Source organism: Trachurus japonicus, unplaced genomic scaffold, assembly GCF_045865225.1.
Source record: "Trachurus japonicus isolate A0001 unplaced genomic scaffold, Traja_1.0 AP030822.1".
Classification (NCBI taxonomy): Eukaryota; Metazoa; Chordata; class Actinopteri; order Carangiformes; family Carangidae; genus Trachurus; species Trachurus japonicus.
The window spans coordinates 20,618-44,748 of NW_028220955.1; the positions used below are offsets into that span (position 1 = coordinate 20,618).

The 24,131-nt window shown below is 42.6% G+C and overlaps 3 protein-coding genes and 1 long non-coding RNA gene across 4 annotated transcripts; all 4 read right to left on the minus strand.

The window, feature by feature from the left end:
• Positions 1 to 482: 482 nt before the first annotated feature.
• Positions 483 to 8,051, minus strand: LOC146959984 (uncharacterized). The gene is made up of 3 exons (XM_085772729.1): positions 7,842 to 8,051; positions 1,344 to 1,696; positions 483 to 1,277 (listed from the first exon to the last, which is right to left on the minus strand). The coding sequence occupies exons 1-3, from the start codon at positions 8,011 to 8,013 to the stop codon at positions 483 to 485; spliced, it is 1,320 nt and encodes a 439-aa protein (XP_085628855.1). The 5' UTR covers positions 8,014 to 8,051.
• A 2,118-nt stretch (positions 8,052 to 10,169) lies between these two features.
• On the minus strand, positions 10,170 to 13,573 carry LOC146959985 (uncharacterized). Its single transcript, XM_085772730.1, has 4 exons — positions 13,350 to 13,573; positions 12,032 to 12,072; positions 10,901 to 11,962; positions 10,170 to 10,175 (listed from the first exon to the last, which is right to left on the minus strand). The coding sequence occupies exons 1-4, from the start codon at positions 13,519 to 13,521 to the stop codon at positions 10,170 to 10,172; spliced, it is 1,281 nt and encodes a 426-aa protein (XP_085628856.1). The 5' UTR covers positions 13,522 to 13,573.
• A 2,658-nt stretch (positions 13,574 to 16,231) lies between these two features.
• On the minus strand, positions 16,232 to 17,626 carry LOC146959986 (uncharacterized). Its single transcript, XR_015035546.1, has 4 exons — positions 17,572 to 17,626; positions 16,751 to 16,814; positions 16,530 to 16,657; positions 16,232 to 16,430 (listed from the first exon to the last, which is right to left on the minus strand). It is a non-coding gene; the product is annotated as an uncharacterized LOC146959986 (long non-coding RNA).
• A 1,551-nt stretch (positions 17,627 to 19,177) lies between these two features.
• Positions 19,178 to 22,676, minus strand: LOC146959987 (uncharacterized; the record flags this gene model as incomplete). The annotated part of the gene is made up of 5 exons (XM_085772732.1): positions 19,178 to 19,760; positions 19,845 to 19,952; positions 20,109 to 20,574; positions 21,927 to 22,321; positions 22,548 to 22,676. Coding segments are annotated over 5 exons (1,532 nt in total), but the record flags the coding sequence as incomplete, so codon positions are not given.
• Positions 22,677 to 24,131: the final 1,455 nt, after the last annotated feature.

Here is a 24,131-nt window from a genome sequence, read left to right on the forward strand (position 1 = left end):
AAGACTGTGACTTCTCCATTCAATGGTTGGTCAGATAAAAAACAAACAAATAGAACAGAACGGCTGACTATGAATTAAGAACTTTCTTTAACAAGAATACCAGATACAGAGTAAGTGAAGTCCAATAAACATAAAGATCAGAGTAATGTTAAAATGACATGTGATGATGAGAAGAACAGGAAAGTGTCATATTTGGATCCTTAACTCTGTATGTGCTGATGATGAACCTCTTTGTTTGTGGCTGATGACAGCAAAGCTTCTCACCTGTGGATTCTAATAAACCAGCTCAAAACTGATAGGTCATTACATTTTTTTCTCTACAGGTGTTGCAGGTTTACGGTTTCTCAACTGTGTGTGTTTTCATATGAGCTGAGGACTGGTAAGAATATCTGAATTTTTCCCCACATTTTTCACAAGGATAAGGCTTCACACCTGTTTGAGTTCTTTTATTTTTTTTGTATATTTTGGGGGTTTTCATGCCTTTACTTGATAGGACAGTTGAGGGAGACAGGAAATGGGGAGGCAGAGAGGGGGGGGTTGACGCAAAGGAAGAGGCCGCTCGGCGCGGAATTCAAACTGGGTCCGCCTGCAGTGAGGACTATAGTCTGAACACATTGAGTGGGTGCTCCAACAACTGAGCTAAACACCGCCCTATCTGTGTGAATTCTTGTGTGCCTATTGAAGGCTGACTTGTCGGTAAACTTTTTCCCACAGGTGCTGCAGGTGTACGGCTTCTCACCTGTGTGAGTTCTTCTGTGATACGTCAGGCTTGTATTGTCTCTGAAAGATTTCCCACAGGTTTCACAAGCATAAGGCCTCTCACCTGTGTGGATTCTTGTATGTTTCTTCAAATCTGACTTTTTGGCAAACTTTTTCCCACAAAAGTTGCAGGTGTACGGCCTCTCACCTGTGTGAGTTCTTCTGTGAAGCTTCATGTTTGAATTGGTTGCAAACCTTCTCCCACATGTTTCGCAAGGATAAGGCTTCTCACCTGTGTGAGTTCTCATATGGATCATCAAGGCTGCTTTATAGGTATAACCTTTGGCACATATTTCACAAGAAAAACGCTTCTCACCTGTGTGGATATATGTATGACTAATCAAATGTGACCTTTTGATAAATGTTTTCCCACAAGAATTGCAGGGGTAAGGTCTCTCACCCGTGTGACTTCTTGAATGTTCTCTCAGTGTTGACATGTAACGGAATTCTTTCCCACAGGTGTTACAACAAAATGTCCCTTCACCTGTGTGGATTCTTGTATGAGTAGTCAATTCTGACTTGGTGGTACATTTTTTCCCACATGTTTCACAAGAATAAGGCCTCTCACCTGTGTGACTACGTACACTGTCACTGTCACTTGTGTTTTTGCAATGTCTCTTCTGTGGTTGTGTCTCTACATTTCCAGGTGGTTCTGGGTCTACATGTCCACTTCCTTCCTGATGTTGGCTCTCAGCTACAGCAGAGCTGTGAGAGAGGAGCTGCTGGTCACTGGTTGGTTCTGGTTCTCTGTGGTCACTTCCCTCATGAGTAGGAGTCAACATAAAGGTGTCCGTCTCCTGCTTCAGTAGCAGCTGCTCTCCCCCCTGACTGCTGTAGACCTCCTCCTCTTCCTCTTTAATCTGTGGAGGCTCTGGCTCCTCCTGCTCCAGACTGGAGAGAACAAACTCCTCCTGACAGACATGTTGCTTTGGGAGCTCTGGAACAACAAGGAGACATGAGACAGAGGTGTTTTTTGTGATGATGGAAAAAAAAGAAAAAAAGGATTTTGACATCTCATATCATGAGCTGTTATTAGTTTAGAGTCAATGATTTGATGCAACCCAATGTCAATGCCAATGTGTATTTATTTATTTGGCGGCATGGTTGTGCAGTGGTTAGCACTGTCGCTTCACAGCAAGAGGGTTCTGGGTTCAAACCCGCCGGCCGGCTGGTGCCCTTCTGTGTGGAGTTTGCATGTTCTCCCCGTGCATGCGTGGGTTCTCTCCGGTTACTCTGGCTTCCTCCCACAGACCAAAGACATGCAGGTTAGGTTAACTGGCGATTCTAAATTGCCCATAGGTATGAATGAGAGTCTGGCTGTCTGTGTATATTAGCCCTGCGATAGACTGGTGACCTGAATTACGGATATCTGTAACGGACTTACGACTATTACGAATTCCAGTTTGAGATATCTACAACATCATTTTGACTAGTCATAATTCCAGTTACAGATATCTACAACGTCATTTCGCCTAACTTAAAGCAGAAGTAAGCGATCCGGTCGTTTTGGCTAACTTCTTGTCAGCCGATGGAGTTAGCAGTCCCCGCCCTCGTCCCTACGTGACCACATTCACGCGCATCCCTTGGCTGCACACAGAGAGGACCGCCCCTTTATGCCGTTCTCTCTCCTCATTGGATAAAGGTTGTAGGATACAAGGAAAGTTTTCTCCTCGGCTTACAGCAGAGCAGAGTGACTGACAGACCCGTGTTTCGGACCAAACACTCTATGTAAGTGATTGCCGTCGGAAGATATAACTATTTAAGACTTATATTAACACAAACATTCCGCTTACTTCTGCTTTAATTTAAGATATCTGAAAAGTAGTGTTGTGTCATATCAAATGAGATCAATATTTCAAAAAAATATTTCAAACTCAGATATTGGTGGGATATCTAATTTTGTATTATTTTGCTCCAAATCTCACCCCATCATACCTCCCAGTGATTATTTCCAAGATAAAATGAGTTATAAATATAAACTAGAAACAGCATTTCCTAACGGAACATGCGTGTGAATGCTGAAACCCAATGCTGAACCATGCTGAATTAGCAGAATAAATTGACAAAGACATGCGGAATGGCATACAAGAAACATGTCCATGGAAGGAATTGAACCCACAACTTCATGAATGGTAACCTAACACACTAACCATACAGCCACAGAGAACCTGAGTTACAATGAGCTTTATACTATGAGGAATCAAAGACTGTCCAATGACAGCTGAATAATTGGAATCAAAAGTCAAGCAATGATGTGAAATGACTGAGGCATGAATCGAACCCATGATCATTAAGCCTTTACTCTGCCACTCGGCTACAGAGAGCACACTGCTTTCAAGACTGTTGTCATTCATTGTAATGTGATGATGTGCTGCAAACTGGTATGAGTAATCAAGGAGATAACAAACACCTGTAACCAATTGAAGGCAGGGGAGGAGAGCAGAATTCAACATAACATAACAAGAGTTCTTCCCTTGGATTCGAACCAGTGACCTTGGGGTTGACAAGTGGCCACCCTACCCCCTACACTACAGTGGAGTTGTGCAAAAGAGGTTGAGACTTTGATGAATGTGAGATTTTTCAATGATGCTTAAAAAAAAGAGTAAGGAAAGTGCAGAAATTAGCCTCACCAAGCAAGAAGGGGACTTTTTTGTGACCTGTGACTATTTTTTGGTGAATTAAAATGAATTAAAAAGCACTTAACTGCAAGTTACAAAGTTGAGCTCCTTCTCCTGCTGCTGTGAAAAAAATGCATTGGGTTGAATGAGAGCAGAGAGCTCCCTGGCTGCATTAAAAAAATATTTTAAATTATTATCTAAGAATGGAAGAATGAAGAATGGAATGGAATTGTGTGTGTCTGTCTGTGTGAGTGTGATGCCTGTGTTTGTGCGTGGACATCCTCTGTCAGTCTGGTTTATCATGTGTGTGTGTGGGGCTGTGTTTAAAAACATCTTAACGAGCAGCCAGGCTGCACCTGCACTGTTCTATTAATAGACTTTGATAACGAGCTGGCCACTACAGCTGGACCAACTGCACACAGAGCAGAGCAGAGCAGAGAGATTTGAGCTCTGTGCAGCTTCCGAAAACAGCCCAGAAAAAGAGAACCGTACCTCTTATCAGAATGTGGCCATGACTACTGGGGAAGGAGACCTTCCTGAGCACATTGATGTGCATTAAATGTTTGTAGGGCAAAAACTTTTCTCAGGGTCGCAAGGTAGAAAAGGGGGGCATTTCTGCTTTTCTAAAAAAATCAGCTCCTACTTTTATATTGAAGTGGATGAGCCACTGGAGCGGGTCTAGCTGGACAATTAGGCTCATAGAGACAATTCTGTAAGTCTGTCTGCTGTTTTGAGCACATTAAATGAGACACGACAAGTGTGGCTACAAACCGGTGAGGAAATCATGTGTCTAGAGTTTAATTTGTGGCCGTGCTGGCAATTTATCCAGAAAAAATCCTGAATGTTTTTTCGATCCCTCTCACTCTAGCGATGATGTCACTCACTCTGACCCAACCCCATACACACTCATTGAAAAGTGTGAAATTTGTCAGAAATCCTCATGTGCTTTTAAAGGATTTATCTCAAAAACGGTACAAGCTATGAAAAAGTTGTACATACAGGATGAATACATTAGAAGTTTGTCTACAGCTCAAAATTTGAATGAAGTCTCTAGCTGAAAGTATGTGGACGCTTTAAAGGCTGAAAGAAGTAAGAAGATTTGAAGAGTTTCAAGACTGTTCCAATGCATTCTCTATGGGGGAAAAAAATCAGAAATAGTTGAATATTGCAAAAAGTATGAATAGTTGAAAAGAGAAAAGACATAGCACACCTGTCCCGAAAAGGCTGAACATTTTGATATTTGAATTGTTGAAATAGCACAAAGTATGAAGGACTAGTTACATGACAAAGAAAGGCAGAAAATGGCCGAACCGAATAACAATAGTGTGAATGCTTCCAGCATTCACACTAATAAACTAGAAACAGCATTTCCTAACGGAACATGCGTGTGAATGCTGAAACCCAATGCTGAACCATGCTGAATTAGCAGAATAAATTGACAAAGACATGCGGAATGGCATACAAGAAACATGTCCATGGAAGGAATTGAACCCACAACTCCATGAGTGGTAACCTAACACACTAACCATACGGCCACAGAGAACCTGAGTTACAATGAGCTTTATACTATGAGGAATCAAAGACTGTCCAATGACAGCTGAATAATTGGAATCAAAAGTCAAGCAATGATGTGAAATGACTGAGGCAGGAATCGAACCTATGACCTTATGATCATAAATCCTTCACTCTGCCACTCAGCTACAGAGAGCACACTGCTTTCAAGACTGTTGTCATTCATTGTAATGTGATGATGTGCTGCAAACTGGTACGAGTAATCAAGGAGATAACAAACACCTGTAACCAATTGAAGGCGGTGGAGGAGAGCAGAATTCAACATAACATAACAAGAGTTCTTCCCTTGGATTCAAACCAGTGACCTTGGGGTTGTCAAGCAGCCACCCTAACCCCTACACTACCGTGGAATTGTGCAAAAGAGGTTGAGACTTTGATGAATGTGAGATTTTTCAATGATGCTTAAAAAAAAAGTAAGGAAAGTGCAGAAATTAGCCACACCAAGCAAGAAGAGGACTTTTTTGTGACCTGTGACTATTTTTTGGTGAATTAAAATGAATTAAAAAGCACTTAACAGCAAGTTACAAAGTTGAGCTCCTTCTCCTGCTGCAGAGCAGAGAGCTCCCTGGCTGCATTTAAAAAATATTTTAAATTATTATCTAAGAATGGAAGAATGAAGAATGGAATGGAATTGTTTGTTTGTGTATGCGTGCATGTGTGACTGTGTGTGAGTGTCTGTGTGTGTCTGTGTGTGAGTGTGATACCTGTGTTTGTGCGTGGACATCCTCTGTCAGTCTGGTTTATCATGTGTGTGTGTGGGGCTGTGTTTAAAAACATCTTAACGAGCGGCCAGGCTGCACCTGCACTTGTTCTATTTATAGACTTTGATAACGAGCTGGCCACTACAGCTGGACCAACTGCACACAGAGCAGAGCAGAGCAGAGAGATTTGAGCTCAGTGCAGCTTCCCAAAACAGCCCAGAAAAAGAGAACCGTACCTCTTATCAGAATGTGGCCATGTGACTACTGGGGCAAGGAGACCTTCCTGAGCACATTGATGTGCATTAAATGTTTGTAGGGCAAAAACTTTTCTCAGGGTCGCAAGGTAGAAAAGGGGGGCATTTCTGCTTTTCTAAAAAAATCAGCTCCTACTTTTCTATTGAAGTGGATGAGCCACTGGAGCGGGTCTAGCTGGACAATTAGGCTCATAGAGACAATTCTGTAAGTGTGTCTGCTGTTTTGAGCACATCAGATGAGACACGACAAGTGTGGCTACAAACCAGTGAGGAAATCATGTGTCTAGAGTTTAATTTGTGGCCGTGCTGGCAATTTATCCAGAAAAAATCCTGAATGTTTTTTCGATCCCTCTCACTCTAACGATGATGTCACTCACTCTGACCCAACCCCATACACACTCATTGAAAAGTGTGAAATTTGTCAGAAATCCTCATGTGCTTTTAAAGGATTTATCTCAAAAACGGTACAAGCTATGAAAAAGTTGTAAATACAGGATGAATACATTAGAAGTTTGTCTACAGCTCAGGATTTGAATGAAGTCTCTAGCTGAAAGTATGTGGACGCTTTAAAGGCTGAAAGAAGTAAGAAGATTTGAAGAGTTTCAAGACTGTTCCAATGCATTCTCTATGGGGAAAAAAAAATCAGAAATAGTTGAATATTGCAAAAAGTATGAATAGTTGAAAAGAGAAAAGACATAGCACACCTGTCCCGAAAAGGCTGAACATTTTGATATTTGAATTGTTGAAATAGCACAAAGTATGAAGGACTAGTTACATGACGAAGAAAGGCAGAAAATGGCCGAACCGAATAACAATAGTGTGAATGCTTCCAGCATTCACACTAATAAATATAAAAATCAGTCAAATGGGGGGCGGTGCGTGGCGCGGTGGTTGAAGCGGCCGCCCCGTGTGGGGGCTACAGTCCTCGGCGCAGGCGTCCCCGGTTCGGGTCCCGCGTCAGGCGGCCCTTTCCTGCGTGTCGTTCCCCCTCTCTCTGCCTCCCCCTTTCCTGTCTGTCTCTACTGTGTGCTATCCAATAAAAGGCAAAAAACGCCAAAAAATATATTTAAAAAAAAAGAAAAAAAAAGAAAAAAATCTGTCAAATGAGCCAGTTTTTTTGGGAGCGTGCCTATGTTCCCTCAGCCCTATGTTCCCTCAGCCCTATGTTCCCTCTGGACTCTCTCTACCTATCTGGACTCTGTCTATCTGGCCTGTCTAGCCTCTACCTGGTCTTTTTACTAAACTTAACCAACTCCTTTCTTCATTGCCTAAACCCAACCAATGGTGGGACCAAAGGGCTGTGGGAATAGGGCCTAATTTTCAGTGACGACAAAAGTTAGAAATGAGGGAACATAGGGCTGAGGGAACATAGGGCCTAATTTTCAGTGACGACAAAAGTTAGAAATGAGGGAACATAGGGCTGAGGGAACATAGGGCTGTGGGAACATAGGGATGACCCCGTTTTTTGAACGTCTCTTTGAAAGGAACGGCTCACCAAGATCCGGCTCCCCTCAAAGAGCCATAAATCCCATCTCTACTGAAAAGGGACATGTAGATATCTTTAATTGAGGTGAATTAAAGATATCTTGAAATGGAATTATGACTAGTCAGATATCTCAAACTGGTAGTAGTAGTCGTAATTCAGTTACAGATATAAGCGTATGACAAACCCCATACACATGAATGGCAAAAGTCACGTCAATTGTCCTAGGAAGAACGTAGTTGTGGATATCTGAAACGACAATTGTGGATAGGAAGAATGTGTTTGCGGATATCTGAAATATTCTTTTCGACAAGGCAAAACTGAATTACAGATATCTGCATATCCAGTCTGGCTTTTAAATATTAAAATGGCTTGCCATACCCCGGTGGTCCTGACCTGCTCCAATCATGGCAACAACAAAGACTATAGTGTCTCTGCTCCTGGTTTTACAGACCTGTCCTGTGGAGTTTTATCTCTGGGTTTAGGACGGTATCCAGCAGTCTGCGCTGACGATCGATCTCCTCCTCGTACTCGACGACAGTTTGTTTAAAGACTCTGAATATTTCTTCAGCAGCAGCAGTTAGTCGCTCGGTGACAAACTCTCTCAGAGACTCAACTGAAGACATCGTTGCTTCATCCACACTGAAATATTTCTCTGAGATACGACCACACCGACCGTCTTTAACGCTGCCAGCGCGCTGTCGTTTACTTCCGCCGTGTGTCAGGTGTCACACTGTGCAGTTCTGCTTCTTCTTTCTGTTTTACGGCGGTTGGCATCCAGCTTTTTGGTGCATTACCGCCACCTTCTGTCCTGGAGTGTGAGCCAGACAAGACTTACATTCTACCCCATATCATACATAGAAAAATAAATAGGATAAATATACAAAAAAAAAAAAAACACCCTCATCCTGACCTGCACTCCCTACAGCTGTCATCAATACCCTTCCTTCTATTCCCGCCTATCCATCAAATTCTATAAAACACCCCTGTTTCCTTTAAATAACAGAACAGAACTCTAACCTGTGCCCTCTCACTCAATAATCCTTTTAGCGTTATTTCCTGCACCCCTAACTCCCTGATCCTGCTATCACCTCCCTCTGCCTACACCTCAGAACCACATGCTCCACTGACTCCTCCTCTGACACCCTTCACATAAACCTGTCTGATGCCTCCCCATTACTTTCAATGTTTTATTCAACGCACTCTGACCCAGCCTTAACCTTGACAACACAATATCCTCTCTCCTGCACCCACTGCCCATCCTCACACCTCTAACCCCCCTCCGAACTTGATAAAGATGTCTCCCTTTCTCCTCTGTATCCCACCTCTCTTGCCACAATTGATTAACCTTTCCCCAGATTACACACTTAATCTCGTTGCATTTCTATAGGCCTACTTCCTTTCTTTAAAGGGATAGTAGCATTTTTTTTTAAAAGTGGGGTTGTATGATCTACAAATAGCCCCTAAGTACTTTAATTGCAGTAGCAGACTCTCTGCACTCCTCACGTTAGCAACGCCAGCCCATAGAGATTTACATGTTGTGAATGGACCCAAAGAAACGGCCTATTTTCGTGGCCTAAAAGAGGTTTTACCTGAAAAAAAATACAGTTTGCGTTATTCCTGCACTTTGAAGGGCTGGAAAAATTATATTATATCGAACAATGGAACTGTGGTTTTTTTTTCAGGTAAAACCTCTTTTAGGCCGCGAAAATAGGCCGTTTCTTTGGGTCCATTCACAACACTGTATGTTGTAAATCTCTGGGCAGGGCTATGGGCTGGTGTTGCTAACGGGAGGAGTGCAGAGAGTCTTCTACTGCAATTAAAGTACTTGGGGCTATTTGTAGATCATACAACCCCACTTTAAAAAAAATGCTACTATCCCTTTAAAGCCCTCTTGGCCAACTCATCCCCCCCCTCTCATTTCCCCTCACCCCTACATGTGCTGGGACCCACAGAAATTTCACCAGACCCCTCTGACACTCCTGCAACACTCCTCTTGTAGGATGAGAAATGCTATGCCCCTGCAAGTTAGCCCAGTAATTTCCCATCAACTGCATTCTTCTTAAATCCAGAGGCATTTCTCCCAGTTCTACCTGAACTGGTGATGATTTTATAGCTCCACTACATATTCTCAAAGCCTGAGCCTGAACCACATCCAACTTCTTTAAAAGAGATTTAGCTGCTGACCCATATGCTATACTAACTGTGCAGTTCCGGTGAGGAACGTAAATTATTCTTCATTCCGCCTCAAAGTTTCGATGGAAATAAACGGCTGTGACATGAGCTGCAGGAAGTGACGTAGAATCTTACCAATTAAATCTCGTCAAGAACTCCCGACTGGTTACGTTTACATGTAAAATCCTGGTATTTGAATTAAAAGAATAATATTTGGCTAGTAAACATTAGAAGCAGAAAATGAAGCACTAGAGTCAGAAATTACTTATTTAATTCAGGTTTTCAGTGTGTATAATGTACATGCAGTCTGGGCATTTATCATATTTTTAACTGTGGTAGCCTAGGGTATAGAAATATTTACATGAATATTTCACAGCTCGGTTATTTACATTCATAGAAACTAGACTTAAAGTAAAACAATGATTTTTTCAAACCTTGTCTGTGAACTGAGTGTGAAATCTGTCCGACACATTCAGTCAGTCTATGACTTGTTATCTTTATGGATCATTATACACATGTGTGGTCTGACTGAAGCTTCCTCCACAGATGTGACAGAGGTGCAGCTTCTCACCCGAGTGGGTTCTACTGTTCACTGACTGACACATCACTAACTCTGTTTCCACATGTTGCACATACACCACAATTTATGCACAGAACTTCCCTTGGAGAGGGTGAAAATATATTATTCATCAATGTTGTCAAATTCATATCAAAGACTGTGACTTCTCCATTCAATGGTTGGTCAGATAAAAAACAAACAAATAGAACAGAACGTCTGACTATGAATTAAGAACTTTCTTTAACAAGAATACCAGATACAGAGTAAGTGAAGTCCAATAAACATAAAGATGAGAGTAACGTTAAAATGACATGTGATGAGAAGAACAGGGAAGTGTCGTATTTGGATCCTTAACTCTGTATGTGCTGATGATGAACCTCTTTGTTTGTGGCTGATGACAGCAAAGCTTCTCACCTGTGGATTCTAATAAACCAGCTCAAAACTGATTGGTCATTACATTTTTTTCTCTACAGGTGTTGCAGGTTTACGGTTTCTCAACTGTGTGTGTTTTCATATGTGCTGAGGACTGGTAAGAATATCTGAAATTTTCCCCACATTTTTCACAAGGATAAGGCTTCACACCTGTTTGAGTTCTTTTTTTTTTTTTTTTGTATATTTTGGGGGTTTGCATGCCTTTACTTGATAGGACAGTTGAGGGAGACAGGAAATGGGGAGGCAGAGAGGGGGGGGTTGACACAAAGGAAGAGGCCGCTCGGCGCGGGATTCAAACTGGGTCCGCCTGCAGTGAGGACTATAGTCTGAACACATTGAGTGGGTACTCTAACAACTGAGCTAAACACCGCCCTATCTGTGTGAATTCGTGTGTGCCTATTGAAGGTTGACTTGTCGGTAAACTTTTTCCCACAGGTGCTGCAGGTGTACGGCTTCTCACCTGTGTGAGTTCTTCTGTGATACATCAGGCTTGTATTGTCTCTGAAAGATTTCCCACATGTTTCACAAAAATAAGGCTTCTCACCTGTGTGGATTCTTGTATGCTTGTTCAAATCTGACTTTTTGGCAAACTTTTTCCCACAAGAGTTGCAGGTGTACGGCCTCTCACCTGTGTGAGTTCTTCTGTGAAGCTTCAGGGCTGCATTGGCTGTGAACCTTTTCCCACATGTTTCGCAAGAATAAGGCTTCTCACCTGTGTGAGTTCTCATATGGACCACCATGTGTGTTTTACGGGTATAACCTTTGTCACATATTTCACAAGAAAAACGTTTCTCACCTGTGTGGATGTATGAATGACTAATCAAATTTGACTTCAAGATAAATTTTTTCCCACAAGTGTTGCAGGTGTAAGGTTTCTCACCTGTGTGACTTCTTGAATGTCTTCTCAGGTGAGATATGAAACTGAATTCTTTCCCACAGGTGCTACAACACAATGTCCTTTCCCCTGTGTGACCACTCTGGTGTTTTTCCAGTTTAGACTTACATTTAAAGTCTTTTCCAGAAGTGTCACGTTTTAGAGTCTTTTTCCCTTTCTTAGTGTTACAGTGACTCTTTGTTGTAGGAGAGTTGTGTATGTTGTCACTGTCACTTGTGTTTGTACGACGTCTCTTCTGTGGTTGTGTCTCTACATTTCCAGGTGGTTCTGGGTCTACATGTCCACTTCCTTCCTGATGTTGGCTCTGAGCTACAGCAGAGCTGTAAGAGAGGAGCTGCTGGTCACTGGTTGGTTCTGGTTCTCTGTGGTCACTTCCCTCATGAGTAGGAGTCAACATAAAGGTGTCAGTCTCCTGCTTCAGTAGCAGCTGCTCTCCCTTCTGACTGCTGCAGACCTCCTCCTCTTCCTCTTTCATCTGTGGAGGCTCTGGCTCCCCCTGCTCCAGACTGGAGAGAACAAACTCCTCCTCCTCCTCTTTAATCTGTGGAAGCTCTGGCTCCTCCTGTTTCAGACTGGAGAGAACAAACTCCTCCTCCTCCTTACAGACATGTTGCTGTGGGAGCTCTGGAACAACAAGGAGACATGAGACAGAGGTGAGTTTTATGATGATGGAAAAAAAAGAAGGATTTTGACATCTCATATCATGAGCTGTTATTAGTTTAGGGTAAATGATGTGATGCAACCCGGGGAGGTGCGTGGCGCAGTGGTTAAAGCGGCCATCCCATGTAGAGGCTACAGTCTTCACCGCAGGCGGCCCCGGTTCGAATCCCGCGTCGGTTGGGCAGCCCTTTCCTGCATGTCATTCCTGTCACTCTGCCTCCCCCTTTCCTGTCTATCTCTACTGCATACTATCAAATAAAGGCTTTTAAACTTTAAAGGTGAATTTACAGTCAATTTTAGCATGAGACTAGGGTCCAGATTTACTCAGGTTTGCACAGCTTTTGCTTGTGTTAAACCTGCACATCTGTCTCTCTGTGTTTGGTTTTGAAACATGTGAAGAGGGTCTTCAAAGACAAAGAGAGGGGCAGATTGCTCAGCCTATGCAGGTTTAGCATGAGCAAAAGCTGTGCAAACCTTAGTCAATCTGTCCCTAGATGTCCATCAGATGAACCTTGCAAAAAAGTGGTTTTGGAAATCAATTGTTGAGGCATCCCAAAGGTACCAGCTCAGGCTCAGTCTCACTCAAGCAGGAAAAGTGGTCCAGGATCGCGCCTTTTACTCGTCTTTCTGACTTACTCTTTCTTTTTTTCCCGGCCGTTTTCCCGTTTTTAGTAGCGTTGGGTTTTTAAAATGCCGCCTATTTCAGGTCTTTCTTTTAGCGTCACATCCTGCTTGAGTCTGACCGATCATCATCTCAGGGCCAAGCCCCAGGCAGGGACTCCGTTCGGCCCTGTAAAGGTTCCTGCAGTGGAGACACGCCAATAATAATCTTTTTAAAATTAATTTCTAAGTGACAAACAGTTCTACTGAGATCAGACTCCAGGACAGTCCCTTAACTCATTGTAAGGATTATATATCCCATCTGGAAAGGGAACGCGTAGGGACCCCCCAGGAGGAAATGGAGAGTGTTACCAGGGAAAGCGATGTCTAGGACCTTCTACACCGCTGCCGCCATGACCCCACTCCAGGTAAGTGATAGATGATGGATGGATTAGAAGAGAGACAGAGCAAAACAAACCACAGGCAGCACACCAAGCAAACAAAGAGCTGTGTGTGTAAAACTGAACAGGAAACAGGAGAAAACACTGAAGGTTGAAGAAGTTGTTCCCCCGGTGGTCCTGACCTGCTCCAATCATGACAACAACAAAGACTATAGTGTCTCTGCTCCTGGTTTTACTGACCTGTCCTGTGGAGCTTTATCTCTGGTTTTAGGACGATATCCAGCAGTCTGCGCTGACGATCGATCTCCTCCTCGTACTCGACGACAGTTTGTTTAAAGACTCTGAATATTTCTTCAGCAGCAGCAGTTAGTCGCTCGGTGACAAACTCTCTCAGAGACTCAACTGAAGACATCGTTGCTTCATCCACACTGAAATATTTCTCTGAGATACGACCACAGCGACCGTCTTCAAGCTGACTCCACACAGACACGCAGCTAGCGAGCTGTCGTTGTTTACTTCCGCTGAGTGTCACACTGTTCAGTTCCGGTGGGGAACGTCAATTATTTTTCATTCCGCCTCAAAGTTTCGATGGAAATAAACGGCTGTGGCTAGATGGCTACAGGAGTAGAATTGCAATCAAATCTCGTCGAGAACTCCCGACTGGTTAAGGTTAGTAACTGACATGTCCAAGTGTAAAATAGGAAACAAAAAGCAAAAAGTAAGTGAAGCCACATGGGTTTAGGCACATCTAAATAAAGATTGCATGTTTGTACAGCAACATAGTTCCTGCAGCTCATATACGGTAGCCCACCATCTAGCCACAACCAAAATAAACCTTCTACTAAAATTCTGCGCAATAGCAAAAACCTTTTGGCATCCTTTTGGCCCAAATCTGGCTGGTCATTTTGGCAAGATTATGGCCAGGCTTCCGGGCCCTAAATGGCCCAAAATAGGCAAGCCAAAAACAAACCAAAAGGAGGCCAAAACTCACCCAAAACTAATTGTGGCCTTCCAAAATACAGCCATAGCTGCCCCAAAAGAGCCCCAAATCTCCAAAATCCAGCAAAAAAGTAGCCAAAACTGACCCAAAGAGAGGCCAAAACTAATTGTGGCCTTCCAAAATATAGCCATAACTGTCCCAAAAGCCCAAAATCCTGCCACCCAAAGCTGATCCAAAATGAAGCCATAATGCCAAATGATTGCTCCCCTTAATAAACTTTAAATGTACCTTGCTATGTGTCTATGTGTATTGGAAAAAAAAAAAACAACAATAGGAAGATTAATATTATTTCATCATCTTTTTATTTTTGAATTTACTGTTGAGTGACTCCAGGCTGACAGGTTGCAGGTCCCCAGCCCAGTAAAACCATCACTGGTCTGTGCTATGCTTGCATCTGTGGTGGTAGAGCAGATGGGGTTTCTTCGTGTGGCATCTAAAGTGATACAGACAAAGAGAAAACAAACTTAACTTATTACTTCTACTGTAGCCTAAGAATGCTTTATTAAAGGCTTTATTACAGTTATAAAACTCACCCACTTTAAGTTGTAACTTTTCCATTCATCCCTCGTCAGGTGTCCTTTTCTGTCTGGTCCTTTGGCTTTAAAATGCCCCATACCGTAACCTTCAAAGTGGCAGGCCCAGAAGGTCCAAGAGAGATGACTTGAAAATATTGAGATCATTACCTACATTGATTTTCAAATCAACTAGCCAACCATTACATTACCCTACTCTAATAAAATCAAAGGCAGCTCACCAAATCCTTTTTATATTTAAGGAAGAGGCTGGGTCTTCTTCCAGGGCCATCATTTGCTCAGTGATCTGCAGAGGAAAATAGGATATGTAAAATATTATAAGTATGCATATGATATTTTCTTATAACTGAAAAGCAACGAAGCAATTAAATCACAGATAATTAGATTTCTCCCAAGAAGCACATATGGCAGAGAATAAAGTGGGTTTAATATAACAAAAGGTTTCACAGCAGTAGGCCTTTTCAGTCCAAATTGGTGGCAGCACTATCACAACACCACCTAGTGGCAGTTAGAGCTTCTTGCTACACTCTTTGGCTTAAGTTTGGAGTTTTCTTTGTGTTTTCCTGCCTGGCAGCTAAAATTATTTATTAATTATTGCTAAAAAGCACAGCAACATGAGCAATGCTTTTTTGGTGGATATATCCACCAAAAAAGCATTGCTCATGTTGCTGTGCGTTGAAAGTATATATACTTTCAACGCTAAATGGTAGGCTATGCTGCTTTCAGCAGATATTCACTGTACGCTAAAGGAATGACTGATTGTTGCTAGCTAAATTAGCTACTATCTGTGCAAAGGTTAGTCAGCTTTTATATTAATTACATTAAACTATCTCATATACTCACTGCCAGTACTGTATCTATTAAGTTAGCTGTGCATATCATTGATGTAATTAAATTGAATGAGCTGGCTGTGCCTGTTTGCTACGAGTTAGCTCATAGCTCACAGCAGTTTTGTTCCCATCGAAATAGGAAAAATTAACATAACTGTGCAGAAAACGTAAACCTTATCGGGTATTTAAACAAGGCAATGATAGAAAATCAGATTTTACAAAATTTAAATGTCTATAATATCATGTACATACCTCCGTGTTGACCCAGATAGCAAAAACCTTTTGGCATCCTTTTGGCCCAAATCTGGCTGGTCATTTTGGCAAGATTATGGCCAGGCTTTCGGGCCCTAAATGGCCCAAAATAGGCAAGCCAAAAACAAACCAAAAGGAGGCCAAAACTCACCCAAAACTAATTGTGGCCTTCCAAAATACAGCCATAACTGCCCCAAAAGAGCCCCAAATCCCCAAAATCCAGCCAAAAAGTAGCCAAAACCGACCCAAAGAAAGCCCAAAAAGTAGCCAAAAGTGACCCAGAGAGAGGCCAAAACTCACCCAAAACTAATTGTGGCCCTCCAAAATACAGCCATAACTGCCCCAAAAGAGCCCCAAATCCCCCAAATCCAGCCAAAAAGTAGCCAAAACCGACCCAAAGAAAGCCCAAAAAGTAGCCAAAAGTGACCCAGAGAGAGGCCAAAACTCACCCAAAACTAATTGTGGCCTTCCAAAATATAGCCATAACTGTCCCAAAAGCCCAAATTTACCTTGCTGTGTGTCTATGTGTATTGAAAAAAAACAATAGGAAGATTAATATTATTTCATCATCTTTTTATTTTTGAATTTACTGTTGACTGACTCCAGGCTGGCAGGTTGCAGGTCCCCAGCCCAGTAAAACCATCACTGGTCTGTGCTATGCTTGCATCTGTGGTGGTAGAGCAGATGGGGTTTCTTCGTGTGGCATCTAAAGTGACACAGACAAAGAGAAAACAAACTTAACTTATTACTTCTACTGTAGCCTAAGAATGCTTTATTAAAGGCTTTATACAGTTATAAAACTCACCCACTTTAAGTTGTAACTTTTCCATTCATCCCTCGTCAGGTGTCCTTTTCTGTCTGGTCCTTTGGCTTTAAAATGCCCCATACCGTAACCTTCAAAGTGGCAGGCCCAGAAGGTCCAAGAGAGATGACCTGAAAATATTGAGAGAATTACCTACATTGATTTTCAAATCAACTAGCCCACCATTACATTGCCCTACTCTAATAAAATCAAAGGCAGCTCACCAAATCCTTTTAAATTTCAGGAAGAGGCTGGGTTTCCTTCCAGGGCCATCATTTGCTCAGTGTTCTGCAGAGGAAAATAGGATGTAAAAAAGTATGCATATTATGCTTATAACTGAAAAGCAACGAAGCAATTAAATCACAGATAATTAGATTTCTCCCCACATATGGCAGTGAATAAAGTGGGTTTAATATAACAAAACGTTTCACAGCAGTAGGCCTTTTCAGTCCAAATTGGTGGCAGCACTGTCACAACACCACCTAGTGGCAGTTAGAGCTTCTTGATATACTCTTTGGCTTAAGTTTGGACTTTTCTTTGTGTTTTCCTGCCTGGCAGCTCACTAGATTATTGCTAAAAAGCACAGCAACATGAGCAATGCTTTTTTGGTGGATACTTTCAACGCTAAATGGTAGGCTAGGCTATGACCTGCAACCTTCTAAATGGTAGGCTATGCTGCTTTCAGCAGATATTCACTGTAGGCTAAAGGAATGACTGATTGTTGCTAGCTAAATTAGCTACTATCTGTGCAAAGTGTAGTTACCAATTACATTAATTACATTAAACTATCTCATATACTCACTGCCAGTGTACTGTATCTATTAAGTTCTCTGTGCATGTCATTGATGTAGTTAAATTGAATGAGCTGGCTGTGCCTGTTTGCTACGAGTTAGCTCATAGCTCACAGCAGTTTTGCCATCGAAATAGGAAAAATTAACATAACTGTGCAGAAAACGTAAACCTTATCGGGTATTTAAACAAGGCAATGATAGAAAATCAGATTTTACTAAATTTAAATGTCTATAGCCTAATATCATGTACATACCTCCGTGTTGATCAGCTTGAGAAAATGAAGTAGGAGGGCTGTCGTCAGTTGAAACTGTGTACAAATTCCCGCCGTTTGCTTGGTCTTTTGGCTATCCTTTGGCTTTACAAACACATGCCAAAACAAACCATCGGACGTTGCCGCCCTTTGCCCAATCTTCTGGCTTGCCATAAACATGCCATACCAACCCCTCTACTTGATCCCGCCTTTTGCTTCATCTTTTGGCTTGCCATAAACGTGCCATACCACCCTTCTATATTATCCCGCCCTTTGCCCAATGTCTTGGTTAACCAGATATATGCCATAACTCAGCCATATATTGCTGGCACCAATTTTGTCTATTAAGGCTAACCAAAACCATACCACATTTGAGCCAAAGGGCTTTCACAAAGCCAAAAGAAAGCCAAAAATGCCAAAAGGATGCCAGAATACAGCCAAAACATTTGCTATCTGGGGATCAGCTTGAGAAAATGAAGTAGGAGGACTGTCGTCGGTTGAAACTGTGTAGAAATTCCCGCCGTTTGCTTGGTCTTTTGGCTATCCTTTGGCTATACAAACACATGCCAAAACAAACCAGCGGACGTTGCCGCCCTCTGGCTTGCCATAAACATGCCATACCACCCCCTCTACTTGATCCCGCATTTTGCCTCATCTTTTGGCTTGCCATAAACGTGCCATACCACCCCTCTATTTTATCCCGCTCTTTGCCCAATGTCTTGGTTAACCAGATATATGCCATAACTCAGCCATATATTGCTGGCACCAATTTTGTCTATTATGGCTAACCAAAACCATACCACATTTGAGCCAAAGGGCTTTCACAAAGCCAAAAGAAAGCCAAAAATGCCAAAAGGATGCTAGAATACAGCCAAAACATTTGCTATCTGGGTGGGGCGTGATGACTAAGGATGAATTATATAGTTCATGATACATACGGTTCACTATAATTTTTTTGGTTAAATTTTAGACAACACAGTGATCAACACGTTAAAATCCTGGTATTTGAATTAAAAGAATAATATTTGGCTAGTAAACATTAGAAGCAGAAAATTAAGCACTAGAGTCAGAAACTACGTATGGTTTGCAGTGTGTATAATGTATGCAGTCTGGGCCATTGTCATATTTTTAACTGTGGTAGAGTATTAACATGAATATTTCACAGCTCATTTACCATTTTCGTTCTTAGAAAGACTCAAAGTAAAACAATGATTTTTTTCAAACAGGACGACTGAGTGTGAATAAGAGGTTTATTAACAACAATACAAACTTCATAGTAAATGCATAGTAAATGGGTTCTACTGTTCACTGACTGACACATCACTAACTTTGTTTCCACATGTTGCACATACACCACAATTTAAGCACAGAACTTCCCTTGGAGAGGGTGGAAATATATTATTCATCAATGTTGTCAAATTCATATCAAAGACTGTGACTTCTCCATTCAATGGTTGGTCTGATAAAAAACAAACAAATAGAACAGAACGGCTGACTATGAATTAAGAACTTTTTTTAACAAGAATACCAGATACAGAGCAAGTGAAGTCCAATAAACATAAAGATGAGAGTAATGTTAAAATGACATGTGATGAGAAGAACAGGAAAGTGTCATATTTGGATCGTTAACTCTGTATGTGCTGATGATGAACCTCTTTGTTTGTGGCTGATGACAGCAAAGCTTCTCACCTGGGGATTCTAATAAACCAGCTCAAAACTGATTGGTCACTACATTTTTTCCCTACAGGTGTTGCAGGTTCACAACTTCTCACCAGTGTGTGTTTTCATATGAGCTGAGGACTGGTAAGAATATCTGAATCTTTCCCCACATATTTCACAAGGATAAGGCTTCTTACCTGTGTGGATTCTTGTGTGCTTATTGAAGGCTGAGTTGGTAATAAACTTTTTCCCACAGGTGTTGCAGGTGTACGGCCTCTCACCTGTGTGAGTTCTTCTGTGATGTGTCAGGCTTGGATTGTCTTTGAAAAATTTCCCACATGTCTCACAAAAATAAGGCTTCTCACCTGTGTGGATTCTTGTATGCTTAGTCAAATCTGACTTGTTGGTAAACTTTTTCCCACAAGAGGTGCAGGTGTAAGGCTTCTCACCTGTGTGGGTTCTTCTGTGATCCTTCAGGTGTGTACTGGTTGCAAACCTTTTCCCACATGTTTCACAAGAATAAGGCCTCTCACCTGTGTGAGTTCTCATATGGTTCACCAAGTTTGATTTATGGGTAAAACCTTTGTCACATATTTGACAAGAAAAAGGCCTCCCACCTGTGTGGATGTACGTATGCCTAATCAAATGTGACTTCAAGGTAAATTTTTTCCCACAAGAGTTGCAGGTGTAAGGCTTTTCACCTGTGTGTGTTCTCATATGGACGTCTAACTTTATTCGATGCATAAAACCTTTCCCACATTTTACACACAAATAAGGCCTCTCACCTGTGTGACTTCTTGAATGTCTTCTCAGATTTGACCTGTCACTTAATTCTTTCCCACAGGTGCTACAACAAAATGTCCTTTTCCCTGTGTGGCCACTCTGGTGTTTTTTCAGTTTAGATTTAGACTTAAAGTTTTTTCCAGAAGTGTCACATTTTAGAGTCTTTTTACCTTTCTTAGTGCCACAGTGACTCTTTGTTGTAGGAGAGTTGTGTACATTGTCACTGGTGTTTTTGGGACATCTCCTTTTTGGTCGTGCCTTCACATTTCCAGGTGGTTCTGGGTCTACATGTCCACTTCCTTCCTGATGTTGGCTCTCAGCTACAGCAGAGCTGTAAGAGAGGAGCTGCTGGTCACTGGTTGGTTCTGGTTCTCTGTGGCCACTTCCCTCATGAGTAGGAGTCAACATAAAAGTGTCAGTCTGCTGCTTCAGGAGCTGCTGCTCTCTCTCCTGACTGCTGCAGACCTCCTCCTCTTCCTCTTTACTCTGTGGAGGCTCTGGCTCCTCCTGCTCCAGACTGGAGAGAACCTCCTCCTCATCCTTATAGACATGTTGCTGTGGGACCTCTGGAATAACAAGGAGACATGAGAATTAGACCATAATGCAAAAACTGTGATCGAGGTTTGGTCTTTATTTTGCTAAAGCAACTCACTCATAACAAACTTGTCCAAATATTTCATTGAAAAAAGTTAGTGAACGAACAACAGGCTCTTTCCTTGGGTCAGTCAGAGTTCTCAACAGGCCGAAAAACACGACACGACACAATGGATTAAGGTTGAAAAAATTGAATAACTCAGTTCGCGTTGGACCATGGACTTCTTTTTTCTTTTGCCATGGTCCGACCAAGAATTAATGCTTGTGAATCCGGCCGCATTGTGTCCAGGCTTCAACGTGGTCGGGTCTTTGAGAACTGTAGCACGAATGTAGCAGCTTAGAAACTGCTGAAACAGGCGACTGTGGACTTTGAGAGGTTTGATACATTCATTAGAACTAGCAGGAAAATAGAAATAGACCCAGCGTCTGTTTGAGACTGGGCTTTTATTTGAGAAAATATGGTACATATCATGGTCTACAGTCCGCTTTTTAAAATAACACTCTTGGGTGGGTAGTGTACTTGCACATTCACTAAAATATGCGTTGTCCTCGTCCATTCTTGCAAAAACAGTCCGTTACATGCTTATCAGCGTTTACAAGCTAGCCGTTTGAAATGTTTTGCCTCCAACTTAGCCCCGCTCCCCAAAATACGTCCCACTGTTTACAAGCTGTGAAGGGGTCTTTTGAGAAACTTGTTAGCAACCGCCTCACCTTCCTCTTTACTGACCTCTTGCTGCGAGGCTCCTGATACAGAAACAGACAAGTTTAGTTAATTTTTCCATTTGATGACAGCAAACAAGTAACACCAGTAAATGAACTATAATGCAAAGTGAAACCAACAAGAAAAGTAAAAACCAAACAATTAGGACGGATAAACTACGTCACTGTACAACACAGATCAACAAGGAAAGATTCAAAGATGACAGCTTTCACAAAGCACATAAAAAGTAACAGATACAGATTCAACAGGCTGAGTCACATCTGTTTCAGAGGTTCACAGATGTTTTCCTGATGTGGACACCACAGAGGAAGCTGCTGCACCTAAGGTCAGTCAAACAGCAGCTCCAGTAACATCACAGTCCAAAGACAGCGTCAAATGTGTTGCTTCACGTGTGTCGTCCGAAGGAATCTTTTCCCACCAATCTTTTCCGCATCTCACCTGTGTGAACTATCCTGTGTGCGTTCAGTTCAGACTTTCCACTGAATACTTTCCCACATATTTCACAGGAGTATGGTTTCTCACCTGTGTGGCTCCTTAGGTGCAAGAAGCGCGACTTCCATTTATAAGATTTCCCACAAAAGACACACTGGAAAGAGTTTACATCTGACCGAGTATGACAAAGAGCTACTGACATGTTGTGTACATTGTCACTGTCAATTGTGTTTTTGCAACGTCTCTTCTGTGGTTGTGTCTCTACATTTCCAGGTGGTTCTGGGTCTACATGTCCACTTCCTTCCTGATGTTGGCTCTCAGCTACAGCAGAGCTGTGAGAGAGGAGCTGCTGGTCACTGGTTGGTTCTGGTTCTCTGTGGTCACTTCCCTCATGAGTAGGAGTCAACATAAAGGTGTAAGTCTCCTGCTTCAGTAGCAGCTGCTCTCCCTCCTGACTGCTGCAGACCTCCTCCTCTTCCTCTTTAATCTGTGGAGGCTCTGGCTCCTCCTGCTCCAGACTAGAGAGAACAAACTCCTCCTGACAGACATGTTTCTGTGGGAGCTCTGGAACAACAAGGAGACATGAGAAATAGGAGAAATATAGAGATTAGAAAGTGTCTGATCAAGTGACAGTAACCGAGTTACAACATAATCAGAAGAAACAGGAGGTCCAGAGAAGACATGGAGGGACAGGTAGGGCACACAATCAGACATTTAAATCTCAGTATAATGTAATGGCACAAAATCAGATCTGAATGACCTGGCTACTGACTATTCTGGTTTTACAGACCTGTCCTGTGTAGCAGAGTTTCAGGTTCCGAAATGTTAAACAGCAGTCTGTCAGTCTGCTTCAGTAGCAGCTGCTCTACCTCCTGACTGCTGCAGACCGCCTCCTCCTGCTCTTTAATCTGTGGGAGCTCTGGATGGAAAAAGAGACATACTAATCAGAACACGAAGAAACTCAGAGCTAGGTGTTTACTCATAACAAACTTGTCCAAACATTCAATAAAGGAAAATAAGTGAACATATTATAAAAACGCTCAAGTAGAACATACTGGATGGCAGTTTAACCAAACAGTCTACATGTGTTGTATGGGGTACTGGGCTTGTTGCTACAAGCCGTTTTTTGGACTTTTGGACACCGCCCTTTAGAGATCTTCTAGGTCTGTCCTACTGGGAGGAGACTCCAGGACAGACTCTTAACTCATTGTAAGGATTATATCCCATCTGGAAAGAGAACGCTTAGGGAACCCCCAGGAGGAGATGGAGAGTGTTACCAGGGAGAGCGATGTCTAGGACCTTCTACTTATGGCGCATTTCCACTAGCACGGCTCGGCTCGATACGGCTCGGCTCGGCTCGGTTTGGTTGTGTTTCCATTACAACTGAGTATCACTTGGTGCCTCCTCGACGTGGGCGGGGTCGTCATAACACGGATGCGCGAAACCGCTGTGACGTCATTTACACGGCGCCGAGCAACGTACAAATTTGGAAGACCAGAACAACAACAACAACATCAGAGGAGGACAGCATGGAGGATATCGAGACAATCGTGTTGCTGCTCACCCTGTGCAGGAGAGCCAGAGAAGACTCTGGGCCACGAGACAAAACACTATTGAAAAGTACCGGAGAGTTTGGGAAGCCATACAGCAGTATGACGCCCAAGATCAGAGAAGACGAGCTGCAAAAAGACGACGTTTGAGGGTAAGCTAATGGTTTCTAACGCTAGCTTTTATTATCCGCGTTACATTGTACAATCTCGTGTTCGAAGTCAAACAGCAGTACAAACTGAAGCAGTAAAAAGTGGTGTCTTGTCTTGAGTCTTGTTTTTATTTACATTCTAGTCGGTCGTCACGCGGTTATGACGCTTCCAGTGACGACACTCATCGGCCAATCAGTGGAAGGCAGTCGGCTGACGTCACGTTTTAGTAACGCTTCGGCACGCTTGGAACCAGGGCTGAGGTACCTGGTTGCAGGTACTGCGTGCTAGTGGAAACACGCAAATAGCGCGCCGAGCTGAAGCGCGCTAGTGGAAACGCGCCATAAGTCTGCTGCCACCATGACCCCACCCGAGGTAAGTGATAGATAATGGATGCCAGCAACTCAATCGTATTTTTCATGCTGCATTCACGTGAAATTGGGCAGGCGACAGCCTCTGCACGTAACGGCATAAACAAGCCTCTATATAAACAAGTGGTCCATCAGTAAGAGGCAAAACAACACACGTGACAAAATTGTCATGGCGATGTCGTATTGTTTACCAGCTTTCTCTCGACATCTGTGACTAAAGTGACATCTGGTTTGTCGGCCGTCTGCCCGACTGCAGGTGAATGCAGCATCAGTGTAATGCTCCATTCCTCCTCACTGCGTTACAGT